The 15,104-nt window shown below is 53.5% G+C and overlaps 1 protein-coding gene across 15 annotated transcripts in view; it reads right to left on the bottom strand.

Moving 5' to 3' along the window:
- Positions 1-312: 312 nt before the first annotated feature.
- The window catches only part of CNTFR (ciliary neurotrophic factor receptor), a 171,092-nt gene continuing 156,300 nt past the window's right edge, over positions 313-15,104 (bottom strand). For all 15 annotated transcript variants that reach the window (XM_046905245.1, XM_040655429.2, XM_046905250.1 and 12 more), the window contains 4 exons: positions 14,148-14,311; positions 3,470-3,650; positions 2,626-2,770; positions 313-1,567 (listed from right to left, as the gene is read on the bottom strand). In XM_046905245.1, coding sequence (XP_046761201.1) covers position 1,567; positions 2,626-2,770; positions 3,470-3,650; positions 14,148-14,311 — 491 coding nt within the window. In that variant the 3' untranslated portion in view covers positions 313-1,566. The remainder of the gene's footprint in view (positions 1,568-2,625; positions 2,771-3,469; positions 3,651-14,147; positions 14,312-15,104) is intronic.

Below are 15,104 nucleotides of genomic sequence, written 5' to 3'. Positions count from 1 at the left end.
TCAGACAAGGAAAGTGCATTAATTGGGACTGTGTCATCTCTTGCCTCTGGAGATGCCCACAGCTCTGTCCTCCCACCTCCCTAGGAGGTTCCAAAGTGCAGCCAGAGCTTGGGGACACACTACCCATGAAGGGGTACAAGCAGCAGCCAGCTACTTCCCCACATCGTGGTGCTGACAGCCATCCACGGGTTTCCAGGGGTGGGCACCCACCACCATCCTTACACCTCCTGGAGGCGCTCTGGAGGCCAGGTTTTGTGCACGCAGCCAAACCCACCCGTCCGGAGGGGAAATAATGCCCAGGGCTGCCAGTGGTCATGAAATGATCATTTAATGAAGACCGTCTCTCCTGGCGCGTGTGTGTGTGTGTGTGTGTGTGTGTCTGTGTGTGTGCGTGTGTCTCTGTGGGCTTTTTTTTTTTTCCTTTTTCTTCCCTCCATTATTTTTTTTTGTTTCTTTTTTTTTTTTTTTTATATATATACATCTATAAAAAATTCAAATACAGCATGTCAACAGTTGGAATACTAGGACGTACGGTATTAAATACTGCGCTCGGGTTCGGGCAGGGACAAGAGGAGCTGTCTTTACAAAACAGGGCCTGGGGTGGGACGGGGAGGAGAGCAGAGTGGGGTGGGGACAGCCAGGGACAGCGGGGGACAGGTCTGCGGGGCTCCAGCTCTAAGGGGACAGCAAAGCTATTCTTATTTTGCTGAAGAGTAAGACAAAGGTGTTGATGGAGGCGATTCCCTGTATCCAACGTGGTTAAAAGAGTGTGGGGGCATGGGGACGGGGTGGTGAAGGCTCCTCTGGGTGCTGCTGGGCGCTGGCTGGAGGGGCAGGCTCCGCGATGCTCTGCAAGGGGCTGCTGGAGGGAGCCTAGGCTTTTGTCGCTGTTTTGATCCCCTTTTATCCCCATGAAAACCGAGCCAGCTCCCGAATCCCCATTGCACTCCTGAAAGCCACCAGTTCATCCCTCCACCATCCCCTCGGAGGGGACCGAGCCCTCATCCTGCACCCCTCCAGCTTTTCCACGCCGTCAAGAGCTCAAGGGGGAGTGAGTCCGGTCCCCGGGGTGCCCCTTTTGGCCGCAGGTTGAGAGCATCCCTCCATCCCTGTCCCCGTTTCCCGTCCCCTCTTCCGAGCGCGCCATCACGCTCTCTGTCACCCGCGTCCCGGTGGCGTGGCGGTGGCGCGGCGGTGGCACGTCTTTGGCGTGGCGGGTTAGCTGTATGAGCGATGGCGGGGCTGGCCCGCGGGGTCCGGGGCTGCGGCACGGTGCCCGGGATCGTTGCGCCTTGCTGGGAGCGGCGACGGGGTGGGCGACATGGGGACAAGTGCGTGTCCTCGCTCTGGGCTCTCGGCGAGGTTTTTTGGGGCAGGTCCCCCTGGAGGGGGGGATGGTGGCTCTGTCCTCCTCCGCAGCGATGGCGAGAAGCGTGATACGTCCTCAACGTGTGCAAAATCGAAGAGATAAAGAGACTCAAAACGGGCGGGGTGCGGAGGGAGTGTGGTGGTGGCGGTGGCGGTGGCGGTGGGAGGTTGTCTCCGCTGGGCTGCGACGGATGGGGATCTGTGACGGGGAAGAGAAGGGTCACTCATCCTACCACCAGCCCGGCCATGCCCGGCTACTGATATAGCTCTGGGGATACGCCAAGCTGAATATGGCTTTTTCCCCAAGAGGAAATGCACGCCTCCTCAGAACCCAAGCACACAAAGCCAGCACCTCCACCTCCTCCTCCCAACAGACCCTGCCCTCCCACCGCTGTCTGCATGACACCACCTCTCCCATTGCCACCACCTCTCCCATTGCCACCACTAGTATCACGCACGGGGGTGAGGCACCCAGAGGAAAAGGACCATGGGAACTGTCATGGGTCACATAGAATCACAGAATCATAGAATTGCTCAGGTTGGAAAAGACCTTCAAGATCATCGAGTCCAACTGCAACCTAACCATACTACCCTAACTCGAACAACCCTCCGCTAAATCACGTCCCTGAGCACCACATCCAAATGGTTTTTCAACACATCCAGGGATGGTGACTCAACCACCTCCCTGGGGAGCCCATTCCAGTGCTTAACAACCCTTTCTGTAAAGTTGTTTTTCCTGATATCCAACCTAAACCTCCCCTGGCACAACTTGAGGCCATTTCCCCTCATCCTATCACCTGTCACCAGTGAGAAGAGATCAACCCTGCTCTCGCTGCAATTGCCTTTCAACATCCTCCTTCAGTACGTGAGAGGCTGTTTGGTGTACGTTCTGGTGCCACCTGGTGGGTGGCACATCCTTTATGCCCCATCTCTGCTGAACATGAGCATCTAAGCCCAACTCCTTCAGAAGTTTTGCAGAAAGTGTCTGAAAAACAGACACTTTTTATTTCCAGCTATTTCCAGCTTTTATTTCCACTTATTTCCAGCTATCTTCACCAGAACACCCAATTTGGGAAAGCAGCCATATTGGGTTTATTGACAAAGAACTGCAAGCAAACCCAAATGCCTCCTACCCAGCAGCCATCAGCCACAGGCTGGTCAGCGTCTCCTTCCCAACCATGCTAGAGACCCTGAACTCTTCATGCCCTTCCAGCACCCAACCCCATCTCTCATGTCCCCTATTTGGGGCATACTCACTAAATAAAGAGGACACCATAGGCAGCCAAGACCAGTCCAGCTGTCCAACACACTGCCACGGCCCCACTGCCCACTCCGGCCCCCTTGTCGCAGATCTTGGTGGTGGGGGGCGGCATGAAAGAGGAAGTGCTGGTGCTCGTCGTCTCTGCAGGGAGGGAGAGTGGGTGATGAGGAGAGCTGGGGCACCCTAGGATGTTTCCCACAGGAATAGGGCACCATCCCATCCCTACATTGCCCAACTGTGCTACACTAGGGCTAAGCTGGATAGACAAGATGATGAGAATGGAGACAGTGTGGTCTATGGGACTTTCCCTTCTCTAACAGTAGACGCAGAGGGTTCTAGAGTGCCTGGCAATGAGTGTCCCCCAGTGCTTCCCAGCCACCCCACAGCTGGTGCCAGTCAGGGGAACCGGTGCAGGGCACGTTCCCATCCTTCTGGGAAGCCAAGGGCTGATAACGTGCATTTGGACACGGTCCCAGCTCTTTCCTAGAAACAGAGGCTTGTTAACTTGGTGGCTTTTATTTCTAATTGGCATCGCTCCGAGCCATTGTGCTCGGAGGGTCGAAGGTGTGGAGGGGAGGTAGAGCTGGAGATGGTGGGGGGCAGTGCTCCAGTGAACAATAATAAATCCAGGGCTCTGTCATGGCTCTTGGAGCACCCCAGTGAGGAAGATGGGCGTTCTGAGTCAGCACCTCCTGGGCCAGTCCAACCAAGCAACAGGGCCACAGGGGTGTGAAGGTACATGGTAAAGGGCTGTGCCACTCCTCCCCCTACCCCCTGTGCTGGAGGCCTCCATACCCAGGACCCTGAGTGCAAGGTGTTTGTGCTGGGTGAGGGTCTCACCTGTGATCTGGACCTCCGTGGTGAGGTGCTTGGGCTCCTCCGTCCAGGGGGTGGCATGCACAGCCACACTCCAGTCGCTCCACGTGCCGATGTCATTGTCTTTGGCGGCCACCTGGATGATGTACTCCTTGCCAGCATAGGCATCCGTGATGGTGTGTGATGTCCCATCCGACAGCTCTACCTGCGGGCAGGTGGGGATCAAGCAGGGGGTTGCTGGGGATGGGAGGCAGCCAGAGGAGCAACTCCGGCAGTGGGAGGTATGAGATGATCAGTGTGTTTAGCCCAGCTAGAGGGTGATAAAGAGACTGATTCATGTCACTTTTTTACCACCAAATGGAGAAAATATTATCTAAAAGGCAAAGGGGGTGGATAAAGGGCTGGGATTGAAGCTGGCTGGGCATGAATGGCAACGGGCAGAGTGTTAACCCTGATATCCATGTGCCCCCACGCATCCTCCAAACCAGACTGGAGGTTTTTCTGGGGTGGTTTGGACCAGAGGTATGACTACTGTGCAGCACAGGGACACGCAGGGAGATGCTCCAGCTCCAGCTAAGCCAAGGGTGCAGTGAGTCCCCAGATCTGCAGAGCCAGAGTGGAGTTGCTTCCTCTAGAGGTCACCAGAAACTAGTAAATGTGTGGGCAGCTACGCTTGGACATGTTGGGATGTGGGGAGCAGGGAAGCCGCGACAATGACTGTCCATGCATGTGCATGCTTTCAGGGTTGGGAGGATGTTCCCTTGCCAGCACACATCCAGCAACCCCACGCCTGGGCTTGCAGCCCTCTGGCTGGGCAGTTGCACAAGGATAAGCGCATGTCCAATTGTCTTTCCTAGAAAAAATGCCCTCTGTCTTCTTGTCACTACTCCCTGGGCCAGTGGAGGTCCTGTTGTCCTCCTGGCCATGTGGCTGCTGATGCAGTGGTTTAACTCCAATCTTAGTCCAGACCTTCTGGGGACATCTGATCCACTTGGGGATATGTCCTGATAGAAATGCATCCACACTGCAGAGCCACTGGTGGGCAAACACACAGTAGTGACAGGAGAGGAGAGCTCAGAGCTGACACAACATGCCAGGGATAACACCAAGCTGCATCGGACTCCTGTGGTCACCAAAGGGACCGCTGTCGGAGAGCACTGTGCATCACTGTGCACCCTTCCTTGAGGTTCATCATTAATGCCCACTGGTTTCATTTCCCATCCGTCCTAATTGTGTCTGGCATGGAGTAGCATGGGGCCACACAAACCCTGCATGACCATGGACAGCCCTATGTGCAGCCTTGTCCTCCCCACTCACCCAGCTGACACAAACCACCTTCCCTCGCAACACATGTTGATAATAAACATGTCCAGGGGGGATGAGGGACTGACACAGCCCATCTGCTCAGGAGGCACAGGGGGGACATGGTGCTTGGCCTCTGAGCCTGCTGATGGCTTTAAGCCAAGCACTGTGGTCCCAGTGGCTCTGCGCAGCTCTGGGGGCAGGGACATCTGCGTCCAGATGTGGAGTCCTCAGCACAGGAGAGACACAGACCTGTTGGAGAGCACCCAGAGGAGGGCCAAAAAATGATCCAAAGGATGGAACAGCTCTCCTACGGGGACAGACTGAGAGCTGGGGCTGTTCAGCCTGGAGAAGAGAAGGCTGCGAGGTGACCTGAGAGCAACCTTTCAATATCTGGAAGGGAGTTACAGGAAAGGTGACAGACTCTTTAGCAGGGTCTGTGATGACAGAAAAAGGAGACAGGGCTTCAAGCTCAAAGAGGTAGATTTAGGTTGGATATAAGGAAAAAGTCTTTTACAGTGAGGGTGGTGAAGCACTGGAACAAGTCACCTAGAGATGTGGATGATGCCCCATCTTTGGAGACTTTCAAGGCAAGGTTGGATCAAGCCCTGTGCAACCTGATCTAGCTGTGGATGCCCCTGCTCATTGCAGGGGATTGGAATAGATGACCTTTAAATGTACCTCCCAACTCTAGGGATTCTGTGATTCTATGACATTATGCAGGGAAGATGCCACAGCATCTTTTGTGCCCAGTGAGCCCTAGAACTCAGCTAGGGTCCACATCTGGGGTGTGGGAGCAGATGGTGGCCGAGGCTCCAGGAGACAGCAGCAAGGTGGGTGATGCTGCCAGGAGCAGAAGGCTCCAGCACAGCATCCCACTGCCCAGGGTAACACTGACAGCTGAATTTTATTAAGAACTTGGCTCAACAGTAGGAGCAAGACAGAGATGAAAACTCCTGCCTGGTTCTTGCTTGCATCCCAAAAACTGAAAAGAACTGAACAGCTAAGAGAGCTGCACTGCTGGGATGCAGCACAGTCAGTGTGCTGATGTGGCAAGGATGTCTTGACACTGCAGGCTGGCATGCATGAGGACAATGTCCCTGCCAGGGCTGTGTTCCTTCACAGCACTGCCTGGCTAGTGGCTGTTGTGGTCAAAGCCATCACGCTGCTCCTTGCAGGGATACCAGAAAGGCAGGAACCCATTTTGAGAAACCATCAGCCCTCTTCCCATCTCACCTGCACAGCATGTTCAACATCCCAGCACAGACTTAATCCTTCTGTTACACAAAGTTAATCACCCTCAGCTTTTATACAGCCACTCAAAAGTTCCCCACCAGAGAAAGGGACGCTTTGCTTTCTCACTGTGGGCAAGAGCCTTTCTGCCCCTGTTCCCTCTGAGTGCTGCCTGCAGTCTGCCCCAAGCCAGGCTCTGTGCTCCCAGCTGCTCCCAGTGGCTTGGAGCCCCGCATCTGCAGCACACCTGGAGCAAAGGACCTTCTGCCACCTGCGAGGTGCAAAGCTGCTACCAAATCCATAGGGGAGCAGGGAAAAAGCTGCACTTTTTGGGCTGGGCAGGGGGATGCTGAGCACTGTTTATACCTGCACATGGGGCATGAGCTCTGCAGGGAAGAGCAAAAGCACTGAGCCAGGGTTTGGCCCACTGGCACAGGTGCAGCTGATCAGAGTACCAGGTTTAGGGGGTACAGTCTTCAGCGCTGGAAGCGGGTGCAGTGCTTGGGATCATTCAGCCAGAATTTGCCTTCAATGCCTGGTCATCACTGTGGAGCACACAGCTCTAAGGCTGCTCCAGCACAGATACTGCTATGCCTCAGCCAGGCTCAGAGGTCAGAGTGTGCCACAGTGCCTGTTCCCTGTTCCCCCACTGCCCTGCTGCTTGGTGTCAGGAAAGGCATCTGGAGCTGTGCCATGGCACTGCTGGGTGTCCCTGGGGAGATGAAAGGGGCCACAGCAGTGGTCCTCACAGGGTGTCACTGTCCCCATGGGGCAAAGGATGTGACTGCAGCTGCCCGCACAGGGGAATTGCCTTCAAGGAAAGGCCTTGCATGGGGCAGAGGTAGGTGAGACCCCAGGCCCCAGAATGGCTCTGTGCTGGGCTTTACTGGTTTTCTAGCCTGCTGAAGAGGCAGAGAACCAGCCCTGTGCTGCCTCTCATCTCTATGGCCAGGGTTAGCTGCTCCCTTCCCAGGGCACAGTCCTGCAGGAAGGGGGTTTGAGCTCCTCTCTCTGCCCCAAACCCAAGCTGGATCAGGGTGCCCAGGAGGGACAGGCTCCTAGCACCCAGTGCTGCACACCCAGCACTGAGGGGACGACCTCAGAACCGGCCTTTCCTGCTGCCCCCCAGATGCATCTGGTCTGCAGCTGAATGTTTGCAGATGGGACTATGGGGTCACGGGGGATGCTCCCCAAGACCCAGGATGAAGCATCTTCCTTGTAGGATCTTGGAGGATGCTGTCCTAAGCTATTTAGACAGCAGATAAAAAGGGAAGGTGTAGGGTACAGCACCCATCTCCCTCCTTACATAGGATGTCCTGAAGTGCAGTTTGGGTTTTCCAAGAGGCATTTCTGAACTGGGGGATATATCAGAGAGGGAACAGCTTCGTCATGGCTGATGAGAAAGTCCATGAGCGGGTGCCTGTGTCTCAGCACAGAAATGCAGCAGCAGCAGCAGATGGGAAAACACACAGGGAGCGGGTCCAACTGGACACAGGAAGGGAGAGGCAGCGAGGACAGACTGGGGAGGACACAGAGGGATGGTTGGGCACACAGCATCAAAGGGAGAGGGAGAAATTCCTTAATCCGCATCCCTGCCACACAGAGACAAAAGTTGGAGGAAGGCTGTGCATGGTATTTTTTTTTTTTTTTTTTGGCTGGAGGGGTCCGCATTTTGCAGCCTGCCTTTGTGCACCTGCCAAAAGTCACTCTGGCTGGCTGTGAAGCGCTGCCCAGATTAATGAGGGATCAGCAGCCAGTGCAATGCAGAGCTATTAGCATTGCAAAAAAACCCCACCAAAACAACAACAGCAAAACCACCAGAGAGAAATGAAAAAGAGCCCTTGAGCCCCAGTAATTCAGCAGTAATTCAGCCTACAGCTTGCCTAGGGCAGCATGGGCTGGCATCCTGCACGTCCCCATCCCTGGGACAGTGTTCACACTGAGCAGTGTCCATCTCTCATCCCGTGGCTAACACAAGTTCAAAGGTCACTGTGTCCACTCACCCAGTGAAACAGAGGTTAAGGTAGCGATTTCCCCTCTGCTCCCCTAGCCTCTCCTGCCAAGGTGCCCTGGCAGTAAAAAGGTCACAGTGTGCTCTGCTCCCAGTCAAGCTCTGTTTCCATTCTGTGCATCCAGGTAGCAACTACAGGGTGATGCAGTGCAAGGCTGATGCCCAGATGGTCTCCAAAGGGAGAGGACCTCAGCCCTCCACAGCTGGGCTTGGGGCTGCAATGTGCTGGAAGGTGGTGCAGAAGGGAGGACTGGATGTCTCTTTGCATCCCACATAAAAATGTGTTTGGAGCTCTACTCTCCATTCCTCAATGTCTCCCACTCTCCGTTGTGACTCCTGGAAGGGAGTGCTGCAGTGACAGCACCGGGTGACACCCCCAGGTCCTACAGTGGGATCCAGCCCTCCCCAGTGATCACCACTGACATGCACAGCTGGGTCTGAGGAAACCCCAAAGCAGACTTTGAGCAGAGGGAAAACCAGCACTGCCCCCAGCAGCCATGCAGCTTTTTGGAGTGGAAAGAACACAAATACAGCATGCACCAAGGCATCTGTGCACACCCGTGCAGGAGCATTCACTGCCCCAGGTGCTATACTGAACACATCTGGCTTCCCCAAAATAAAAGGAGCACCCTGGCTTTTGTAGGACTGAAGCTCATCTGCCTAGGTCCCATCACCTAAGTGAGTAGGGGAACGCAGAATGAAAGCCCACCAGGGTCTGGCCAGCGATCACCAGGCGTTGTGCCTTCTTGCTCATGCTGCTGCTGCTTTAGGTGCCTTCATTCTCTGCAGCCCCTGGGGGGGACCCGCTCCTGGTGTGCTTTCTCCTGCTCCAAACCAGGGTTAACCCCAGAACTGGGTCACAGCAAACAGTTGCTGCTGCCTGTGAAATTATGTCGGCAGGGGCAAATAAAGGTTTTGTTTTCCCCTTTTTGCCTGGAAATCATACAGGTCTGACATTAATTACTAATAAAAGAGACCCCAAACACCTCCTCCCGTGGCAGTGCAGGAATCAGTTTGGTTAACCCCAGACAAAACTTTCTCTCTCCTTCAGTGATAACTGAAAGGTTGGGAAAAGTGAAGGACTCTCCTCCCTCAGTGCCTCCTCCCTGCCAGCCAGGCAGCGGAGCAGCCCAGTGGGGTCCGAGCCGTTGTCCCTGCAGTCACCCCCCAAAAAAGACTGCAGCATGCAGCTCAGCCCCAGCTATTGGCTGGGGAGGACGAGTTATTGCAGGGCTCCTCCGCAGCTTGGCTTGTCTCACACCAGATGAGGCTGAATGGCTCCCTTCTGGCTTAAAATAAAGAGCATCTTTGAAAGCACAGCTGTAATCTCGTTAATAATGGGACTCTGTCTCCGGATGCGCCTTCCCCTCCTGCCAAGTGACAACTGTCAGAGCTCGCTTCTCGTGCAGCCACAGGAGGATGGGGCTGGGATGCTCAGGGCACTCAGCACCAATCTCCAGGCTCTGGCTGCAGATGCATTTACCATGCAAAAGCTTCCTCCTACCACTGGGGCCAATGCAGAAGGGACTACAGCAGATGGGACTCCCACCTCTGTGGCACCTCTGCTCTGCCTGTCCCACTCCAAGCACCAAGCGACACTATTCCAGCCTCAACATTTCACTCTCTCCTACATCCTATTAATTCCTTTTTTTTTTCCTCCCCTCTTTTTTAATCACTGACTTTGCAGCCAAGACGGGAAGGAAGAGAAGTGTCGCAGTAAAAGCGACCAGGCGTGAAGCTTTAATGGCGCTGGGTCAGGGTGACCTCCCTGCCAAGGCTGCCTGGCGAGGAAGGGAAACGCAGGCAAAGCAGCACAGGGACGCAAGCAGGCACAAAGAAATGTGGTGCCACAAAGTGACATTGCTGCCACCCTGATGGGGATGCGGCTGCAGCAGGCGGTCACACTAATTACCTTCCCAGCTCCTTCCCTCCCCTTGCCCATCATGGGCAGTGATGTGTAAGATTAGGACATACTGGCGCGTTATGTTAGCCTTTAAGAGCCATACATTTGGTAGAAAATGTTGCTTTGCTTGGGGGAGATATCCTTAAACACAACCTGTCTGTCACCACACAGCAGACCCTGCTCACAGCCACCTAACATCCAGGCATGGCATGAAGATCTCCACTTGATGTTCTAAAGAACGCAGTTTCCAGCCTTTGCAAATGCTTACAGACATGTCTCTAGTGCTTCCAAAACAGAAGATGAAGGAGAAAACCCCACCGCATTATTAGCTTTAAACATCTCATGACCTTTTTCTGCAAATCTGAAGATGCACGGTTCGTTAACATTTCGTGTTGTCAGCACGGCCAATGCGTTCAATTAGACTTCACGACGGCATCTGCAAATTGCTGGCAACCCACCAGAGGAAATCCTCCCTTCCTCCCTTGGCTGCCAGCGCTACAACTACCTCTGAGCACTGCCACATTCCTGCGCCTGTGCACCAACCTTGTCAGTGCTCAGCGCATGCCATCTCCACTAGAAACAACGATGGAGAGGTCCTGATCCAGGTGATACCCCGGAGCAGGAGTAGATCTGGTGCATGAGCTGTGTTGGGCTCCCTGAAGTCACCTGGGACATCCCCGGCTATGTGGATGGGGGATGTGCATGGCCAACGACCTGCATGCCATCACATCCACGAGAGTGCACGCAGCCGCGCTCGCGGGCAGCCTGCAGGCGTGCACAGAGATAGCTGCTGTTGTGAGTTAACCGAAGGAGCCTGTAAAACCAGAAACAGGCTATTAGCAATCCATTAGGAAAGGGTATCCAGTTCCAGCCTAGGTAATCCATTAGAGGAACATCTGAGAGCATTAGGAGAGCTCGCTTGGGGCCAGGATGGGGCTATAAAACAGAAGAGGAAACCATGCTAATCTGGCTTGAATTACAAACTTAAAAGCAGGAGAAAAATAAAGGATACCCTGAACATTTAATGTTTTATATTTAGGAGACAGAACATGAGATTCTGCCAAAAGGGGAGAATGGAAAAACCTGTTTAGGCTACAAATATCTCATCTCTCTTCATGCAGGAAAGAAACTGCCAGCCCCTCTTCCAGAAAGGAAGAGCGTGACGTTGAAGCTGCTCAGATTTCTGGGTGAGCGTGGTGTCGGTGGGACAGAGACACCTGACATGACACAGTGTGGTTGTGTGTCCTGCACAGCTGGCAAATGCCTGTGCATGGGTTCAACAGAGCTGCTGTGAGGTGGCACGACAGCTCTGCTGCAAGCAGCATCCCGCACACATGGACACTCATCGTCTCTCTGTGCTAATAAATCCCAGAGCATGCAGTAATAACTCCCAGAGCAAACTCCAACACAAGAGCTGCTAAGTGGCCTGAGCGGAAATTCATTGCTGAGCCCAGAGAAAGGGAGGGCAAACAGCGTGCTGAGGCTGAAACGCACCTTTGTGAGCACTCTGCCACGTCAAGGAGGGGAGGAGGGTCCCCACTGTGTCCCTGGTTCTGCACCTCCCAGGCTGGCTGTCCCTGGGGAAGATGCTGTGCAATGATAGCTGGCTCACCCAGCAGCACTCTCGATAAGATCCACTGCTCCCGCCACGGACGGCTTCATCTTCTGGTGCCAAGGCCTGGCATTATTAAAATCCTGAAAGGAAGAGCCTGGGAGAAAGCAGACGCTGATTGAATCAGGCCCTACAGTATTCGACAGCTCGACATCCATCTGATCCTATTAGTGCTCATTCAGTCCTGTCTGCTGAGGTGCTGTGCATAAATCAGCTCCTGTGCAGATAATGGGAGGCGGAGGGGAGGAAGGAATTGCAGCTTTTGCCAAGAAATGCCACGTGCAATGCGAGCATGGAGGGCTGTGTCTCTGGCCGGTCTCTGGAGCTGCCCTCAAGCCCTGCTCCCACAGCAGTGGACATTCCACGCAGCACTCAGGAAACCTTCACCTCAGCACAAATTAACACCTTGCTGTGCAAATACAGGTCCTGCTGCATCCTATCTCAGGACACCTGTCCCTATAAGGAGAGACCTACCATCAACTTAGGTCATGCTGAGCTGGACTTTGCTCCAGCAAGCCATGACCTTCCCTCACCTGGATGGATTTAGGGTGCTCCTTGGGCACTCTCAAGATGTCAACAAGCAACAGGTCTAGAAAAGCAGAGCTTATAGAATCACAGAATCATTAAGGTTGAAAAGACCACTAAGATCATCTAGTCCAAACATCAACCCATCACTGCCATGCCCACTAATCGTGTCCTTCAGTACCACATCTTGTTTCTTCAACACCTCCAGGGATGGTAAACCTCTAGGGCTCACAGCATCTGGCAGTTCACTTTTGGGTGCAAGCCCCTAAATCTGCAAGGTGTCCAGATGGGCTCAGGAGGGCTGTGGCTGAGCACACCCAGGGGGCCCGGGGCTCTGGCTGCTGCAGCACTGCCATCCCTGGTGTTTGGGAGCCGACTGAATTACGTTTTGCAAATAGTTCATCTGATGAATAGTGGCAGTTTTCCTCAAATCACCCATAAATCAGATTTTTTCATTATGCAGGCGGTGGGGTAGGGATTCAGAAAGCAAGGCTGGTACCTTGCTCACTGAATGTCTGCACTTGCTTACCGAGCAAATTATTCCCCAAACACACTTTTCCATCAGCCAGTGACTGAGAAAATGTGTCCTGCAAGAGGCCGTGGATTAAGAGTGACACCACTGGGACCACTGTGCCCTCCTGGGATGGTGAGCTTTCCAGTTCTCAAGCACCCGTCCTGAGGACTATTCCTGCTCGGCAGCTTGGGAAGCCAGCTTTTGACTGCACTGAAGCTCACTTTTGCAGCCTGGGTGCCTCATCCCAGTCTCTTCAACACCTCCACATATTTCCCACCATGGCTGTGTGCCGTTCTGTCCGCTCATGGGCTTAGCCCCAACCCAACGTGTCAAGGCAGGAGGCAGCCCATTGGCATCTGTATCATGGGGACCAGGCTGCAGCTGGGGAAAAGATCAGCCTTTTTCCACAATGGTTTCGTAGGTTGAAGTAAGCCACTTTGCATTTCATATTTCCCAAGCACCTTCCACCTTTTCCCACAATTGGAATACTTTCCTCCTCAAAATGAAAAAACTCATCCAACCATGTGAAGACCCGAACTCTCCCATTGCTCTCTTACCCGAGCAGAGCGCTTGGCAGCTGCTCTCCACCTCCCTCTGAGAAGAGAAGGACAAGGAGAGACAAGTGGGAGAAGACTCTACCAGCACCTGTCTGGTTTTCAAAGCCATCAGCAAAATGCTTCAGTCTGAAACAAGACCCACGCCGCTGCCTTATCAAAGAAAAGCAACTGAAAGAGAAAAACCCACTGGGATGATGACGCCTTACAGAGACACGAGCGCAGCACAAAGCCTCTCATCCCCTTTTCGAGACGTTTTTCTCCCTAAGAAGAGCTGTCTGGCAGAAAATCCCTCTCGGCTCTGCATCGCAGGTGAGCTCCTTGGGGACGGAACGCTGGCTCCCATTTGTCTCTTTTCTGGGCAAAATGCCTCATCAAGCAAACCGCGGCCACGCTTGCCTAACTGGCTTTCCTCTGACCCATCTCGGAGATGTCGGGATGAGCCACACTGGTGCAGCAGCACCTCCCATCCAGCAGCAGATTGCTCTCCTTCATAAGCGGAGCATGCAAGCAGCACATAGCAAAGAAGGAAAAAAAAAAAGAAAAATCCTGTTCGTTATCTTCCTGCCTCTAACAAATGAAATCTGTCCTGCGGGCTGCCAAGGATTTCACTGACAATTTTTTTTTTTAAAGAAACAAGAAATAAAAGTAAGAAATACGATAACATCGCGGCAATGGCTCCGCTGCCGACTGTGCCCTGAGTTACGGCGAACGGTATTTTATCTTCGGCTCAAAATCTAAATGTGGCAGAGGCACATTTAAATGCAGTGACATTTATACTTTAAATGCCTTTTACATCTTGTTGGCAGGTTTTATATAGAACATATGTATGGAAAACAGATACAGGCCGCGGATTAAAATGCAGAGAGGGGAGAGCCTGCAGAGCCATTTGTAGGCAGAATATGACTTGAAAGAAAGAGGAAGAAAAGGGATGAGGAAAAAAGAAGAGAGGAAAAGAGGCTGTGTTTACAGGGAAGTGAATGGACATTTCTTGGTCCCTGGCCACCCCACGTTGCCAGCCCGCTGCCTCCTGCCCAGCGTCACTTACGTGCTGCCACTGGTCCAGGATGAGGGGCCGATAGCGCAGGAAGAACTTGAGTGGGAAGGACTCGGGGTCGGGCCAGGATGAGGGGTTCTGCCATGACACTTCCAGCCGCCGGGGGTTATTGGGCACAGGTTTGGCCACCACACTCTCTGGAGGATCCGGCTTTACTGGAAGGGAAAAGAGAGGCTGTTGAAGTCCCACTAATTGGATGCAACAGGTCTTACAGCGGGGAGGTGGGTGAAAAGCCCACCAAGGTGATCTTGCTCTGGGGATGAGTAAGCCCATGTGATGGCTCATGAGCCATTGAATATCACCTTTTTGTGTCCATGGGTCAGGAATGTCCTGGCTCAGAGTAATCAGCACCAAGGAGATGCCAGCACCTGGACACAGCAGAGAACATCCCACCTCCCCATAGGTCCCTGGGTGAGTGCAGGGAGCTTGCTGAGCCCTAACCCCATGCTTTCCTTGCTCCTCCAGATGGCTGGGAGTCTGACCTACCATCAAACCCACTCACCTCTCAGCAGGTCGCAGAGTTTAGGGCTGGGGATTCCATGCTGTGGCCCATTGCATGCAGCACAGGCAAACCCTGCGGTGATCAACTTCCACCCTAGGTCTCTCTTTCTCACTCCTGCTCTGCTTTTGAGATACAGGGATTTTTTTTCACTACCCAACAAGTATTTCAAGTGAATATTCATTGACTGTTATCTATGCAACATACTCTGAAGTTTCTGCTACTTTAAAGTGCCGGGATCAAACCCCAGACAGGCTGTGATGAACAGTGCTGCCTCTTGCATCAGCTTCGCTCCTCACTGAAAGCCTGCCCTGATCTCAACAGCTCAGACTCTCAATTTGCAGCAGCAAAGCTCTGAGAAGTCCAAAATATGGGTTGTGCAGGGGCCTGGCAGCCTAGTTAAAACACATCCCTCCTGAGGAGCTGTGTGTGGAGATATCCTGGAGCTC

This window comes from Gallus gallus, chromosome Z, assembly GCF_016699485.2.
Source record: "Gallus gallus isolate bGalGal1 chromosome Z, bGalGal1.mat.broiler.GRCg7b, whole genome shotgun sequence".
Taxonomy (NCBI): domain Eukaryota; kingdom Metazoa; phylum Chordata; class Aves; order Galliformes; family Phasianidae; genus Gallus; species Gallus gallus.
The sequence above is the reverse complement of the archived record's forward strand: the minus strand, read 5'-3'. Positions and strand labels throughout refer to the sequence as shown.